This window comes from Scyliorhinus torazame, chromosome 12 (assembly GCF_047496885.1).
Source record: "Scyliorhinus torazame isolate Kashiwa2021f chromosome 12, sScyTor2.1, whole genome shotgun sequence".
Taxonomy (NCBI): Eukaryota; Metazoa; Chordata; class Chondrichthyes; order Carcharhiniformes; family Scyliorhinidae; genus Scyliorhinus; species Scyliorhinus torazame.
In genome coordinates this window covers 222750165-222766767 of record NC_092718.1, presented here as the reverse complement: position 1 = coordinate 222766767, position 16603 = coordinate 222750165, and the positions used below count along the sequence as shown (strand labels likewise).

Here is a 16603-nt window from a genome sequence, read left to right as displayed (position 1 = left end):
GGAAGGTGCCATAGGAATACACATTTTATCTTTGTTCTTTATGTTACAGGAAGATGGCACATTGCGACAGGCTGATTGAAGTGGAGGACATGATGGTGATGGGACACAAACCTGACCCCATGTGTGTGTTCACCTACGTCCAGTCGCTCTACAACCACCTGCGGCGATACGAGTGAACTCCCCACCCCTGTGACTGTCAGCACTGGGGATGGAGAGGCATGGTGGGCTGAGGGCCTTACCCACTCATCAGGCTGGCAGAGGGTGGGCTGAGAGCCTTACCCACTCATCAGGCTGGCAGAGGGTGGGCTGAGTGCCTTACCCACTCCCAGGATGGCAGAGGGTGGGCCCAGTGCCTTACCCACTCTCCCAGGCTAGTATAGAGTGGGCCCAGTATCTTACCCACTCTCCCAGGCTGGCAGAGAGTGGGCCGTGTCTTACTCACTCTCCCAGGCTGGCAGAGGGTGGGCCCAGTGTCTTACCCACTCTCCCAGACTGGCAGAGAGTGGGCCCAGTGTCTTACCCACCCTTCCAGGCTGGCAGAGGGTGGGTCCAGTGTCTTACCCACCCTCCCAGACTGGCAGAGGGTGGGTCCAATGCCTTACCCAGCCTCCCAGGCTGGCAGAGGGTGGGTCCAATGCCTTACCCACTCTCCCAGACTGGCAGAGGGTGGGCTGAGGTCCTTACCCACTCTCCCAGGCTGGCAGAGGGTGGGTCCAATGCCTTACCCACTCTCCCAGACTGGCAGAAGGTGGGCCCAGTGCCTTACCCACTCTCCCAGGCTGGCAGAAGGTGGGCCCAGTGCCTTACCCAGCCTCCCAGGCTGGCAGAAGGTGGGTCTTATGCCTTACCCACTCTCCCAGACTGGCAGAAGGTGGGCCCAGTGCCTTACCCACTCTCCCAGGCTGGCAGAAGGTGGGCCCAGTGCCTTACCCAGCCTCCCAGGCTGGCAGAAGGTGGGTCTTATGCCTTACCCACTCTCCCAGGCTGGCAGAGGGTGGGTCCAATGCCTTACCCACTCTCCCAGACTGGCAGAAGGTGGGCCCAGTGCCTTACCCACTCTCCCAGGCTGGCAGAAGGTGGGCCCAGTGCCTTACCCAGCCTCCCAGGCTGGCAGGTGGGCCCAGTGCCTTACCCAGCCTCCCAGGCTGGCAGAAGGTGGGTCTAATGCCTTACCCAGCCTCCCAGGCTGGCAGAAGGTGGGTCTAATGCCTTACCCACTCTCCCAGACTGGCAGAGGGTGGGCTGAGGGCCTTACCCACTCTCCCAGACTGGCAGAGGGTGGGCCCAGTACCTTACCCACCCTGTCAGGCTGGCAGAAGGTGGGCCCAATGCCTTACCCACCGTCCCAGGCTGGCAGAGTTAATGGGCAGATTCGCAGGCGGGTAGCAACAATCTGAATGCAGAAAGACACCCTTGCCAAATATCAACTGTACAATTGTCAGTATTCACAGCAGAATAATAAAGGCAACCCAGATGTAGCAGCTCAATTAATAAAATAAAGCATTGACTTGTATTGTTGAAGAATCTTTCTTGACATCAGTTTTTCACAAGGAACCCAGATTCAACATTGCAATCCAGTACGGTCAATGAAACAAGTTCAGGCTGTGGTTCAGTGGACAGCCTACAAACCAGGAGGTCAGGGGTTAAAGTCCAACTCCAGAGACTCACGTACTGGTGGGAATGCCGCACAGTCAGAGGGTAAGTAAGGGGGGGGGCGCAGTGGTTAGCACTGCTGCCTCACACCGCTGAGGTCCCAGGTTCGATCCCGGCTCTGGGTCACTGTCCGTGTGGAGTTTGCACATTCTCCCCGTGTTTGCGTGGGTCTCACCCCCACAACCCAAAGATGCGCAGGGTAGGTGGATTGGCCACGCTAAATTGCCCCTTAATTGGAAAAACTGAATTGGGTTCTCTAAATTAAATTTTTTGAAAAGTACTGTGTGTGTGGGGGGGGGGGGGTACTAGGGAGGCGCCACACAATCAGAGGATCAGTCCCGGTCAGGGAGGGGGCACACAGTCAGTACTGGGCTGGGGGAATGCCATGCTGTTAGAGGGTCAGCACTGGGGGAGCTCCGCACAGTTGAGGGTGAGTACTGGGGGTGCGCCACACAGTTGGAGGGTCAGTACTGGGGGAGCACCACACAGTCGGTGGGTCAGAATTGGGGGGAGCACCACAGTCAGAGGGTCAATACTTGGGGAGGGGGCACACACAGTCAGAGGGTCAACACTGGGCTGGGGGAATGCCACAGTCGGAGGTTCAACACTGGAGGGAGCTCCGCATAGTCGGAGGGTCAGTACTGGGAGGTGCGCCGCATAGTCAGAAGGGAAGGGGGGAGAGGAGTAGAGCATTAGTCATTGGAGACTCCATAGTTGGGGGATAGATAGGAGATTCTGTGGGAACGAGAGAGATTCGCGGTTGGTGTGTTGCCTCCCAGGTGCCAGGGTGCGTGATGTCTTGGATCGTGTTTTCGGGATCGTTAAGGGGGAGGGGGAGCAGCCCCAAGTCGTGGTCCACATAGGTACCAACGACATAGGTAGGAAAAGGGATAGGGATGTAAGGCAGGAATTCAGGGAGTTAGGGTGGAAACTTAGATCTAGGACAGAGTTATTATCTCTGGGTTGTTACCCGTGCCACGTGATAGCGAGACGAGGAATAGGGAGAGAGAGGAGTTGAACATGTGGCTACAGGGATGGTGCAGGAGGGAGGGTTTCAGATTTCTGGTTAATTGGGGCTCATTTTGGGGTCGGTGGGACCTCTACAAACGGGATGGTCTACACCTGGACCAGAGGGGGACCAATATCCTGGGGGGAAATTTGCTAATGCTTTTCGGGAGGGTTTAAACTAGTTCAGCAGGGGCTTGGGAACCTGAATTGTAGCTCCAGTATACAGGAGGTTGAGAGTAGTGAGGTCATGAGTAAGGTATCAAAGTTGCAGGAGTGTACCGGCAGGCAGGAAGGTGGTTTAAAGTGTGTCTTCTTCAATGCCAGGAGCATCCGGAATAAGGTGGGTGAACTTGCGGCATGGGTTGGTACCTGGGACTTTGATGTTGTGGCCATTTCGGAGACCTGGATAGAGCAGGGACAGGAATGGTTGTTGCAGGTGCCAGGGTTTAAATATTTCAGTAAGCTCAGGGAAGGTGGTAAAAGAGGGGGAGGGGTGGCATTGTTAGTCAAGGACAATATTACGGTGGCAGAAAGGACGTTTGATGAGGACTCGTCTACTGAGGTAGTATGGGCTGAGGTTAGAAACAGGAAAGGAGAGGTCACCCTGTTAGGGGTTTTCTATAGGCCTCCGAAAAGTTCCAGAGATGTAGAGGAAAGGATTGCAAAGATGATTCTGGATAGGAGCGAAAGCAACAGGGTAGTTGTTATGGGAGACTTTAACTTTCCAAATATTGACTGGAAACGCTAAAGTTCGAGTACTTTAGATGGGTCCGTTTTTGTCCAATGTGTGGAGGGTTTCCTGACACAGTATGTAGATAGGCCAACGAGAGGCGCGGCTGTATTGGATTTGGTACTGGGTAATGAACCAGGACAGGTGTTAGATTTGGAAGTAGGTGAGCACTTTGGTGATAGTGACCTCAATTCCATTGCGTTTACTTTAGTGATGGAAAGGGATAGGTATATACCGCAGGGCAAGAGTAAATCTGGGGGAAAGACAATAATGATGCGATGAGGCAAGAATTAGGATGCATCGGATGGAGAGGAAAACTGCAGGGGATGGGCACAATGGAAATGTGGAGCTTGTTCAAGGAACAGCTACTGCGTGTCCTTGATAAGTATGTACCTGTCTGGCAGGGAGGAAGTGGTCGAGCAAGGGAACCGTGGTTTACTAAAGCAGTCGAAACACTTGTCAAGAGGAAGGAGGCGGCTTATCTAAAGGTGAGACATGAAGGTTTAGTTAGGGCGCTCGAGAGTTACAAGTTAGCTTGGAAGGACCTAACGAGAGAGCTAAGAAGAGCCAGGACGGGACATGAGGGGCGAGATTCTCCGACCTGGCGTGAATCCCGCCCCCGCCGGTTGCCGAAGTCTCTGGCACCGGAGATTCGGCGGGGGCAGGAATCGCGGCGCGCCGGTTTTTCGGGCCCCCCCGCGCGATTCTCTGGCCCGGATGGGCCGAAGTCCCGCCGCTAAAATGTCTGTCCCGCCGGCGTAGATTAAACCACCTACCTTACCGGCGGGACAAGGCGGCGCGGGCGGGCTCCGGGGTCCTGGGGGGGGCACTGGGCGATCTGGCCCCGAAGGGTGCCCCCACGGTGGCCTGGCCCGCGATCGGGGCCCACCGATCCGCGGGCGGGCCTGTGCCGTGGGGGCACTCTTTCCCTTCCGCCTTCGCCACGGTCTCCGCCATGGTGGAGGCGGAACAGACTCCCTCCAATGCGCATGAATGCCGTCAGCGGCCGCTGACGCTCCCGCGCATGCGCCGCCCAGAGATGTCATTTCCACGCCAGCTGGCGAGGCACCAAAGGCCTTTTCCGCCAGCTGGCGGGGCGGAAATTCGTCCGCCGCCGACCTAGCCCCTTAAGTTTGGGGCTCGGCCCCCAAAGATGCGGAGCCCTTTGGGGCGGCGCGATGCCCGACTGATTTGCGCCGTTTTGGGCGCAAGTCGGCGGACATCGCGCCATTTCCGCAGAATTTCGCCCAAGAAGTCTTTGGCAGGTAGGATCAAGGATAACCCTAAAGCTTTCTATAGATATGTCAGGAATAAACGAGTGACTAGGGTAAGAGTAGGGCCAGTCAAGGACAGTAGCTTGGAGTCCAAGGAGATAAGAGAGGTGTTAAATGAATATTTTTCGTCAGTTTTCACACAGGAAAAAGACAATGTTGTCGAGGAGAATACTGAGATTCAGGCTACTAGACTAGGAGGGCTTGAGGTTCATAAGGAGGAGGTGTTAGCAATTCTGGAAAGTGTGAAAATAGATAAGTCCCCTGGGCCGGATGGGATTTATCCTAGGATTCTCTGGGAAGCTAGGGAGGAAATTGCTGAGCCTTTGGCTTTGATCTTTAAGTCATCTTTGTCTACAGAAATAGTGCCAGAAGACTGAAGGATAGCAAATGTTGTCCCCTTGTTCAAGAAGGGGAGTAGAGACAATCCCGGTAACTATAGACCAGTGAGCCTTACTTCTGTTGTGGGAAAAATCTTGGAAAGGTTTTTCAGAGATAGGATGTATAATCATCTGGAAAGGAATAATTTGATTAGAGATAGTCAACACGGTTTTGTGAAGGGTAGGTCGTGCCTCACAAACCTTATTGAGTTCTTTGAGAAGGTGACCAAACAGGTGGATGAGGGTAAAGCAGTTGATGTGGTGTATATGGATTTCAGTAAAGCGTTTGATGAGGTTCCCCACGGTAGGCTATTGTAGAAAATACAGAGGCTGGGGATTCAGGGTCATTTAGCAGTTTGGATCAGAAATTGGCTAGCTGGAAGAAGACAAAGGGTGGTGGTTGATGGGAAATGTTCAGACTGGAGTCCAGTTACTAGTGGTGTACCACAAGGATCTGTTTTGGGGCCACTGCTGTTTGTCATTTTTATAAATGACCTGGAGGAGGGCGTAGAAGGATGGGTGAGTAAATTTGCAGATGACATTAAAGTCGGTGGAGTTGTGGACAGTGCGGAAATATGTTACAAGTTACAGAGGGACATAGATAAGCTGCAGCGCTGGGTTGAGAGGTGGCAAATGGAGTTTAATGCAGAAAAGTGTGAGGTGATTCATTTTGGAAGGAATAACAGGAAGACAGAGTACTGGGCTAATGGTAAGATTCTTGGCAGTGTGGATGAGCAGAGAGATCTCGGTGTCCATGTACATAGATCCCTGAAAGTTGCCACCCAGGTTGAGAAGGTTGTTAAGAAGACGTACGGTGTGTTAGCTTTTATTGGTAGAGGGATTGAGTTTTGGAGCCATGAGGTCATGTTGCAGCTGTACAAAGCTCTGGTGCAGCCGCATTTGGAGTATTGCGTGCAATTCTGGTCGCCGCATTATAGGAAGGATGTGGAAGCATTGGAAAGGGTGCAGAGGAGATTTACCAGAATGTTGCCTGGTATGGAGGGAAGGCTGAGGGACTGGAGGTTGTTTTTGTTAGAGAGAAGGTTAAGAGGTGACTTAATTGAGGCATACAAGATGATCAGAGGATTGGATAGGATGGACAGTGAGAGTCTTTTTCCTTGGATGGTGATGTCTAGCACGAGGGACATAGCTTTAAATTGAGGGGAGATAGATAGAAGACAGATGTCAGAGGTAGGTTCTTTACTCAGAGAGTAGTAAGGGCGTGGAATGCCCTGCCTGCACAGTTGTGGACTCGCCAACACTAAGGGCATTCAAATGGTCATTGGATAGACATATGGACGGTAAGGGAATAGTGTAGATGGGCTTTAGAGTGGTTTCACAGGTCGGCGCAACATCGAGGGCCGAAGGGCCTGTACTGCGCTGTAATGTTTTATGTTCTAGTCGGAAGGTCAGTACTGGGGGGAGCGCCACACAGTCGGAGGGTCAGTATTGAGGTAGCACCACACTGATTCTGTGCTCTAAATTCTATCTAGTTACCCCATGAACCTAGGTCCTCATCAAATCCAAGAAATAGATTTGGGAGGACCAAGGATGTATGAAGCCAGATCCATGTTAGATGTTAGCAGGTTGCTCCTTTCCTGGAGAATAAAGCTGGTGTGGTTGATGCTGATTCACTTGAGCAAGATTTAGACTGGTTTCTGGCTGGGAAGCACTGCAGGAAAATCAAGGCCAGAACAATCTCCTGTGCTCCAGTTTCCCAAATTATTTCTCCCCACATTAGCCTGGGGTTTACCTCATTTTCCCACATTTTCTGGCCAGGGCATCGTTGCTAACACAGCAAGTTGCCTGATCTGTTAATAGTGTGCTGCATAATTCCCCTACCCTTCAAATTCTGCCTCGAGGGTTCTGATGTCCATGTGAAAAGGCAGACGGTCTGAGTTCAACACCTCATCTGAAGGATGGCTCCTCCAACACTGCCGCACTCTGTGAGCACAGCACGGGGAGTGTTGAAGTGCATTGTGTGCCCCTCCTAATCCAGGGCGGGGGGGAATGGAGGTTACAGATTCCAACAGGTGCTATCCAACACAATATTTTTTTTCCATCCAATTAAGGGGCAAATTAACGTGGCCAATCCACCTACCCTGCACATCTTTGGGTTGTGGGGGCGAAACCCACAGAGACACGGACAGTGACCCAGAGCCGGGACCGAACCTGGGACCTCAAGCGCCGTGAGGCATCAGGGCTAACCCACTGCACCACCGTGCTGCCCCTCCAACACAATATAAAATAACTGTTTAATGGCTGCCAATTAGTGGGTATTTTGTGCAATTCATGGAGCTTGAGGCTTTTGAAAAGTGGGAGGGATCCAGTCACAACTTTGTGAAAACTACCACCATCCAGGTCAGTCCTCCAGTCAAAAGCAGTGACCGGCCCCAGGGTTGGCCCCAGTGACGGCCATATTCAGGAAAGAATGTTTCAGCCACCGCCCCCTCAGGCAGACACAGAGAGACTAAAAGGAGAATGTACAAATTTCCCAAAGAGCAGTGAGAATGTGGAACTCACCACAGGGACTGACTGAGACGAATAATGTAGAGAGAAAGGAATAGAAGGATATGCTGATAGGATGAGATTAAGGAGGGTGGGAGGCAGCTTGTATGGAGCACAACCACCAGCCTGGGCTGAACATTGTGCATTTTGATCGGGTCTTATTCATGTCGTTAATGAATAGTGGGTGATATTTAATCAGTAAATATTCATGTATGAATTAAGTGCACCTGAATTTAGTGAGACATTTTCTTCTAAAATTAGCACCAGTGTTGAAAATGGTGTTACCATAGCAACAACTGTAGATATGGAGCGATTTCTATTGGTTAAATCCTGTTTTGAGAGTGTCATTGCACACTCAGAGGTGCTATTCTGACGACACTGGGCATCCCTCGCAACCCACTGTGGCATGTAAACAGCGCAACCGATACAGTCTCTGCAGAAGTCAGCACTTCAGCTATTCAGGGCAGTATTTACTGTTCTAGAATTTCAACTCCTGCCAGTAGCTGGGCAGAAGATAGGGAAAAGGCTACAACACTGCGTTCAGACAAGCCCACGGCTCCCCCAAGGGGCTCAGTTAGGCAAGCACAGTGCCACCTGAGCCTGCGTATTTGAGGGAGTGCGACAGCATGGGGAACAAGGGAGAGGGAGAAAATGAGACAGTCGGACGGGGTCCCCACTCCTGATCTCTCACCGGGAATCCCGGCAGCAAAGCTCACGTCCGGATGCCAGAGTAACGCTGAAGGTTCCACATTTTTCAGAGGTACACATCGCAAGACGGCTCAGCCTGAGACACCAAACTAAATTCCGTAAACCATAAAATTAAATATGTACATGTATTTTAAAAACAGAACTGTACCCTGAGCATCCAGGAAAACAACATGTAAAACAAACACTACAAAGAGCTTAAGAATACATTTACCCAAAAGGTATTTTGGGCCATTCTCGTTTTAAAAAGTAACAGGCTTGGCCCGGTGTAGAGGAATAATCAGTTAAATCCTAGCGGAGGCTGTTTCAGCATGGCTCACCCCCAGGCCCTGGGATCGAACTCTGCAATTAGCAAAGTATCCAAAAAGGATTGAAGATGGAGACTTTGCGAACATGCTCCGCATGGAAACCGTCAAAATAAGTGGCAAAAGGAAATAAAAAACAGGCAGCTGAGTGTATTGAATACCTCGCTAAATGCCGGCAGTCACTAAGGCAGTATTGACAATGAGTCCATTTTAACTTGGTTATGGTGAACGTCTTTGGCAAGTGGTGTTGACAGTAAAGCTGGCCTGGACAGTACCGTACTGAACATCATAGATCGACAGATGAGAAACAGGCTGTGCCACGCAGTAATTGCGGACTCTCCTGAATCAGCTTTTCAGAACCTGTTGAGAAGTTTGACGACCTCCTCATAAATGACGAAAACAATGGCCACATCAAGACACACCCTGGCCAAACGTGGAACTGTTCCTTTGTAAAACCTGCAGCACACAAGGGAATGGCTTCTTAGGAAAAACACGGGCTTTTTTGGACTCTCAATCCAGAGTAGGTGGAAAAATTTAACCTATCAATACTTACGCGAATAATCCCTCATTTTTAAGGATCTGATATGCACAATCCAATGTGTTCTTGTACTTGAAGGATTGAAGACCCTACAATCAAAAGGGGGGTGAAAATAAGAGCATAGTGATTTCTCAAATACTCCAGGTTTCAGTACACACCGTGGCAAAGAGTGGACTTCCATTTCCACAATCTCACAATGTTCTAAAGCTGGTTATAAAGTCACTGTTTTGATGTAGGAAATACAGCAGTCAATTGGCACTCAGAGTTCATAAACAGCAGGATAATGAATGACCAGGTCACCTCTATTTAGTGATGTTGGTCGATGGACAAACTCGGGGGAGTTCCTCATCTTTCAAGTGCGGGTGGGAATTTGGTTTTAATGTCTTATCTGCAAAGGTGGTAGCTGCACTCCCTCAGTCCTGCACAGCGAGTACCAGGCTGGTATGTGCTCACTAAGACGACAGGAGGGGTGGGTGAAGGGTTCTGTTACAGCCAGCCCCAGGTGAGGTTCCCCAAAAGTTGTTGATCCGGGAGAGGCTCCTCGATTTGTCATCATCCAGCTGGGACACCCTCAAATTGTTACAAACCCGGGTGTGGAGAGATGACTGGCTGTGTGTATTTATTCAAGTCATCTTCTGCTGGCAGCAACAAGGCTCCCTTTCCATTGGACACATTGTCGAGACCCGATAGTTATGTTCAAAAAGGAGCCAAGTTAACCAGGATTTCTTGAGTTCAGATGGAGTAAGTTTATAAACTACCAAAAAGGCAAGGAGAAATGGTAAAGAACATTATAGCACAGGAAGAGGCCCTTCGGCCCACCAAGCCTTCGCTGGTCCAGATTCCTTATTTTGACTCACTGCATTTTTAAAGAAATATTTTTATTCAATTTTAACAGATTTTCAACAAGGTCACCCCCCTTACAGAAAGAAAACACACAGAAAGACACCGCACGCCCAAATTATACAGAGAATTCCCCCAATATACAAACTCCCCCACGAAACAAGATAAACACATACCCGGAGATTCCCCCCCCCCCCCGGTTGCTGCTGCTGCTGACCTCCTCCTAACGTTCCGTCAGAAAGCCTAGGAACGGTTGCCAGCGCATGAGGAGCCCCTGCACAGATCCTCGCAAGGCAAACTTTACCCTCTCCAATTTAATGAATCCTGCCATGTCATTAATCCAAGCTTCTACGCTTGGGGGCTTTGCATCCTTCCACAGTAGCAGAATCCTCTGCCAGGCTACCAGGGACGCAAAGGCCAGACTACCGGCCTCTTTCGCCTCCTGCACTCCTGGCTCGTCCGATACCCCAAATAATGCTAACCCCCAGCTCGGCTTGACCCGGGTGTTCACCACCTTGGACATAGTCCTCGCAAAGCCCCTCCAAAACCCATCCAGCGCCGGGCACGCCCAGAACATATGGGCGTGATTTGCCGGGCTCCCCGAGCACCTCACACACCTGTCCTCCACCCCAAAAAACCTACTCGACCTCGCCCCTGTCATATGCGCTCTGTGAACAGCTTTAAACTGTATCAGGCTGAGCCTGGCGCAAGAGGAGGAAGAATTAACCCTACCCAGGGCATCAGTCCACAGACCCTCACCTATCTCTTCCCCGAGCTCCTCCTCCCACTTGCCTTTTAGTCCCTCCACCGAGGACTCCTCCTCTTCCTGCATCTCCTGATAGATCGCCGAGACCTTGCCTTTGCCAACCCATACACCCAAAATCACCCTGTCCTGAAACCTTCGTGCTGGAAGCAGCGGGAATTCCCTCACCTGCCGTCTCACAAACGCCCTCACCTGCATGTACCTGAAGGCGTTTCCGGGGGCAGCCAAATTTCTCCTCCAGCACCCCACGGTTCGCGAACGTCCCATCTATAAACAGGTCCCCCATTCTTTTAATCCCTGCCCGATGCCAGCTCAGAAACCCACCATCCATTCTTCCTGGGACGAACCGATGGTTCTCTCGAATCGGGGACCAAACCGAGGCCCCCACCTCACCCCTGTGCCGCCTCCAGTGCCCCCAGATTTTCAGAGTCGCCGCCAACACCGGACTCATGGTGTACCTTGTAGGCAGGAGCGGCAATGGTGCTGTCACCAGCGCCCTCAGACTCATGTTCAAGTTGTTTAGCAGAGGGCCAATCGCTGGCTTTGAAAGCAGACCAAGCCAGGCCAGCCGCACAGTTCAATTCCCGTAACAGCCTCCCCGAACAGGCGCCAGAATGTGGCGACTAGGGGCTTTTCACAGTAACTTCATTTGAAGCCTACTTGTGACAATAAGCGGTTTTCATTTCATTTGGAGCCAAGTTAACCAGGATTTCTTGAGTTCAGATGGAGTAAGTTTATAAACTACCATCTCCAGCCTCTTCTACGCCGCTCCTTCCCCTTCCATTACCCACTTACGGATCATTGCCACATTGGCAGCCCAGTAGTACCACATAGATTCTGCAACGCCAGCCCTCCTCTGTCCCTGCTACGCTCCAGAAACACCTTTTTTACCGTCGGGGTCTTATTCGCCCACACAAATTCCATTATACTCCTGCTTACCCGCTTAAAAAAGGCTTTGGGGATCAGAATGGGAAGGCACTGGAATACAAAGAGGAACCTCGGAAGGACCGTCATTTTAACCGACTGCACCCTACCCCCCAACGAGAGTGGCAACATATCCCATCTTTTGAACTCCTCCTCCATCTGCTCCACCAACCGTATTAAATTGAGCTTGTGCAGGGCACCCCAACCCCTAGCCACCTGGATCCCCAGGTACGGAAAGCTCCTTTCCGCCCTCTTCAGTGGAAGCTCATCTATCCCCCTTCCCTGGTCCCCTGGGTGTATCACACAGAGCTCACTCTTCCCCACGTTAAGCTTATATCCAGAAAAGTCCCCAAACTCAGATGTTCCGCATTACCTCTGGCATCCCCTCCACTGGGTCCGCCACATACAATAACAGGTCATCAGCATACAGCGACACCCGGTGTTCCTCTCCGACCCCCCCCGAACCAATCCCCTCCAGTTCCTGGACTCCCTCAGTGCCATGGCCAAAGGCTCAATTACCAATGCGAACAACAAGGGGGACAGGGGACACCCCTGCCTCGTCCCCCGGTACAGCCGTAAGTACTCTGACCTCCGCCGGTTTGTGGCCACGCTCGCCACCGGGGCTTTATAAAGTGGCCTAACCCACCTGATGAGCCCCTCCCCGAACCTCCTCAGCACTTCCCAAAGATACTCCCACTCCACCCTATCAAAGGCCTTCTCCGCATCCATAGCCGCCACTACCTCCGCTTCCCCCTCCACTGAAGGCATCATAATTACATTAAGGAGCCTCCGCACATTGGTGTTCCAACTGCCTACCCTTCACAAATCCCGTCTGGTCCTTGTGAATCACCCCCGGACCACAGTCCTCAATTCTTGTAGCCAGCACCTTCGCGTCGACATGGAGGAGCGAGATCGGCCTGTACGACCCACACTGTAATGAGTCCTTGTCCCGCTTCAAGATCAGCGAGATCAGCGCCCTGGACATAGTCGGGGGCAGGGCCCGCCCCTCCCTTGCCTCATTGAAAGTCCTCATTAGCAGTGGGCCCAACAAGTCCATGTACTTCCGATAGAATTCTACCGGGTGCCTTCCCTGCCTGCATGCTCCCTAGCCCCTTGACCAGCTCCTCCAGCCCAATCGGTGCCCCCAACTCAACCACCTACTCCTCCTCCACCCTCGGGAACCTCAGCCAATCTAAAAATCGCCGATGCCCCCCCTCCCCGTCGGGGGCTCAGACCTATATAGCTCCTCATAAAAGTCCCTGAATGCCCCATTTATTCCCACCGCACTCCACACCGCGTTCCCCCTTTATCCCTAACTCCACCAATCTCCCTCGCTGCCTCCCGCTTACGGAGCTGATGTGCCAGCATTTGACTCACTACTTATCGCCCAAACGCTCTGTATCCCTCCATTCCCAACTCGTTTATGTGTCTATCAAGATACATGTTAAGCGTTGCTATCGTGCCTGCCTCCACCACCTCCACTGGCAACACGTTCCAGGCACCCACCACCCTCTGCATGAAAAACCTTCCCCGCACATCTCCCCTAAACTTTCTCGCCCCTCACCTTGAAATTGTGCCCCCTTGTAATTGAGTCTTCCAACCTGGGAAAAAGCTTCTGACTGTTCACCCTGTCTATACTTCTGGTATTTTTGTAGACCTAAATCAGGTCTCCCCTCAGCCTCCATCGTTCGAATGAAAACAATCCAAGTTTATTCAACCTATCCTCATAGCTACCACCCTCCAGACCAGGCAACATCTTGGTAAACCTTCTTTGCACTCTCTCCAAAGCATCCACATCCTCCTGGTAGTGTGGTGACCAGAACTGCATGCAATATTCCAAATGTGGCCTGACTAAAGTTTTATACAACTGTAACATGATCTGCCAACTCTTGTACTCAATGCCTGGGATGAAGGCAAGCATGCCTTGTGCCTTCTTGACCACCTTATCCACCTGCATTGCCACTTTCATGGAACTATGGACGTGAACACCCAGATCCCTCTGTATGTTAATGCTGCTGAGAGTTCTGCCATTTATTGTATAATTGACACCTGAATTTGATCTTCCAAAATGTATCACCTCGCATTTGTCCGTATTGAACTCCAGCTGCCATTTCTCTGCCCAACTAACAAAGAACAAAGAAATGTACAGCACAGGAACAGGCCCTTCGGCCCTCCAAGCCCGTGCTGACCATGCTGCCCAACTAAACTACAATCTTCTACAATCTCCAACTCCGATAACACAAAGGTTGGTGGCGTTGTAGATAGTGTCATGAGCTGTTGCAGGTTACAACAGGACATTGGTGACATGGGGGGAGCAAAAAAGCTAGACAGGGGAGGGGGAGGGGGAAAAAGGGTTGCTGCTGCACTGGCCGAAAAAGAATGGGACACAGAGGAGGTGGTCGAGACGGGGGCCCCCCGTCTGGGGGACTGGAGGGTGAGGGAGGCGTGGACACGGGACTGGCCCAGAAAAGGAGATGGCTAGTCGGCGGGGGGGGGAAAGAGAGCCCCTCCAATCTGGCTGATAACGTGGAACGTGAGGGGGCTGAATGGGCCGGTGAAGAGGGCTCGAGTGTTCGCGCACTTGAAGGGATTGAAGGCGGACGTGGTCATGCTCCAAGAGACTCACCTGAAGGTGGCGGACCAGGTCAGGTTAAGAAAGGGATGGGTAGGACAGGTATTCCACTCGGGACTGGACGCGAAGAATAGAGGGGTGGCAATATTAGTGGGAAAGCGGGTGTCATTTGAGGCCAAGACTATTGAGGTGGACAATGGAGAGCGATATGTAATGGTGAGCGGTAGGCTGCAAGGGACGTGGGTGGTGTTGGTAAACGTATACGCCCCGAACTGGGATGATGCAGGATGCATGAAGCGCATGTTGGGGCGCATTCCGGACCTGGAGAAAGGAGGCCTGATAATGGGAGGGGACTTCAATACAGTGTTGGATCCAGCACTGGACCACTCCAAATCAAGGACTGGAAAGAGGCCGGCGGCGGCCAAGGTACTTAGGGGGTTTATGGATCAGATGGGGGGGAGTGGACCCCTGGCGGTTTGCAAGGCCGCAGGCCAGGGAATTTTCTTTCTTTTCCTATGTACACAAAGCCTACTCCCGGATAGATTTTTTTGTTCTGGGCAGTGCACTCATCCCGAGGGTGGAGGGGACGGAGTATTCGGCCATAGCCGTTTCAGACCATGCCCTGCACTGGGTGGAACTGGAGCTGGGAGAGGAGAGGGACCAACGCCCACTGTGGCGGCTGGATGTGGGACTGCTGACGGACGAGGTGGTGTGTGGGAAGGTGAGGGGGTGTATCGAAAGGTACTTGGAGGCCAACAACAACAGGGAGGTGCGGGTAGGGGTGGTATGGGAGGCGTTGATCAGGGGAGAGCTAATCTCCATTAGGGCTCATAGGGAGAAGACAGAGGGCATGGAAAGGGAGAGGTTAGTGGGGGAGATTTTGAGAGTGGACAGGAGATATACAGAGGCCCCGGAGGAAAGATTACTTGGGGAAAGACGACGGCTCCAGACGGAGTTTGACCTGCTGACCACAGGGAAGGCGGAGACACAGTGGAGGAAAGCGCAGGGGGCGACCTACGAGTATGGGGAAAAGACTAGTCGGATGCTGGCACACCAGCTCCGTAAAAGGATGGCAGCGAGGGAAATAGGGGGAGTCAAAGATGGAAGGGGAGCCACGGTTCGGAGTGCGACGAAAATAAACGAGGTATTTAAGGCCTTCTATGAAGAGCTGTACAGATCCCAGCCCCCAGCGGGGGAAGAGGGTATGAGACGATTCCTAGACCAACTGAGATTCTCGAGGTTGGAGGAGCAAGAGATGGCTGGTTTGGGGGCACCAATTGGGTTGGAGGAGCTGAGCAAGGGTTTGGGGAGCATGCAGGCGGGGAAGGCCCCAGGACCGGACGGGTTCCCAGTGGAGTTCTACAGGAAGTACGTAGACCTGTTGGCCCCGCTACTAGTGAGGACCTTTAATGAGGCAAGAGAGGAGGGGACCCTACCTCCAACAATGTCGGAAGCGACAATTTCTTTGATCCTAAAGCGGGACAAGGACCCACTGCAATGTGGATCGTACAGGCCGATATCTCGCTCCTTAATGTGGATGCAAAGTTGCTGGCAAAAGTGCTGGCCACGAGGATCGAGGACTGTGTCCCGGGGGTGATTCACGAGGACCAGACAGGATTTGTAAAGGGTAGGCAGCTAAATACCAATGTGCGGTGGCTCTTAAACGTGATAATGATGCCATCGGTGGAGGGAGAGGCGGAGATAGTGGCAGCTCTGGATGCGGAGAAGGCCTTTGACCGAGTAGAGTGGGGGTACCTCTGGGAGGTGCTGCGTAGGTTTGGGTTCGAGGGAGGGTTTATCAGTTGGGTTAAGCTCCTTTACAGAGCCCCGGTGGCGAGTGTAGTGACGAACCAGCGGAGGTTGGAGTACTTTCGACTGTACCGAGGGACGAGGCACGGGTGCCCCCTGTCCCCCCTGTTGTTCGCATTGGCAATCGAACCATTGGCCATGTCATTGAGGGAGTCTAATAAATGTAGGGGGGTGGTCTGAGGGGGAGAAGAGCATCGGGTGTCGCTATATGCGGATGACCTGTTGCTGTACGTGGCGGATCCAATGGAGGGGATGGTGGAGGTCATGCAAACTCTGAGGGAGTTTGGGGATTTTTCGGGCTATAAGCTCAATGTAGGGAAGAGTGAGCTCTTTGTATTACAGGCGGGGGACCAAGAAAGAGGGATGGGGACCTACCGCTGAGGAGGGCGGAAGGGAGCTTTCGGTATCTGGGGATCCAGATAGCCAGGCGTTGGGGGGCCCTACATAAACTAAATCGGACGAGGTTGGTGGAGCAAATGGAGGAGGATTTCAAAAGATGGGACATGTTACCGCTCTCGCTGGCGGGTAGAGTGCAGACGGTCAAAATGGTGGTCCTTCCGAGGTTTTTGTTTGTGTTTCAGTGCCTTCCCATCGTGA

General features: G+C 52.2%; 2 protein-coding genes across 4 annotated transcripts in view; one reads left to right on the top strand and one right to left on the bottom strand.

The window, feature by feature from the left end:
- The window catches only part of smtnl (smoothelin, like), a 51621-nt gene extending 50108 nt beyond the window's left edge, over window positions 1–1513 (top strand). For 2 of the 3 annotated variants that reach the window (XM_072469996.1, XM_072469997.1), the window contains exon 8: window positions 50–1513. In XM_072469996.1, the coding sequence (XP_072326097.1) occupies window positions 50–176 (127 nt within the window). In that variant the 3' untranslated portion in view covers window positions 177–1513. The remainder of the gene's footprint in view (window positions 1–49) is intronic. The other variant, XR_011933732.1, reaches the window with a different exon arrangement.
- Window positions 1514–8364: 6851 nt separating this feature from the next.
- The window catches only part of LOC140387018 (tricarboxylate transport protein, mitochondrial-like), a 39728-nt gene continuing 31489 nt past the window's right edge, over window positions 8365–16603 (bottom strand). Inside the window, exons 8-9 of the mRNA XM_072469995.1 lie at window positions 9114–9187; window positions 8365–9016 (exon numbers count right to left, since the gene is read on the bottom strand). Coding sequence (XP_072326096.1) covers window positions 8914–9016; window positions 9114–9187 — 177 coding nt within the window. The 3' untranslated portion in view covers window positions 8365–8913. The remainder of the gene's footprint in view (window positions 9017–9113; window positions 9188–16603) is intronic.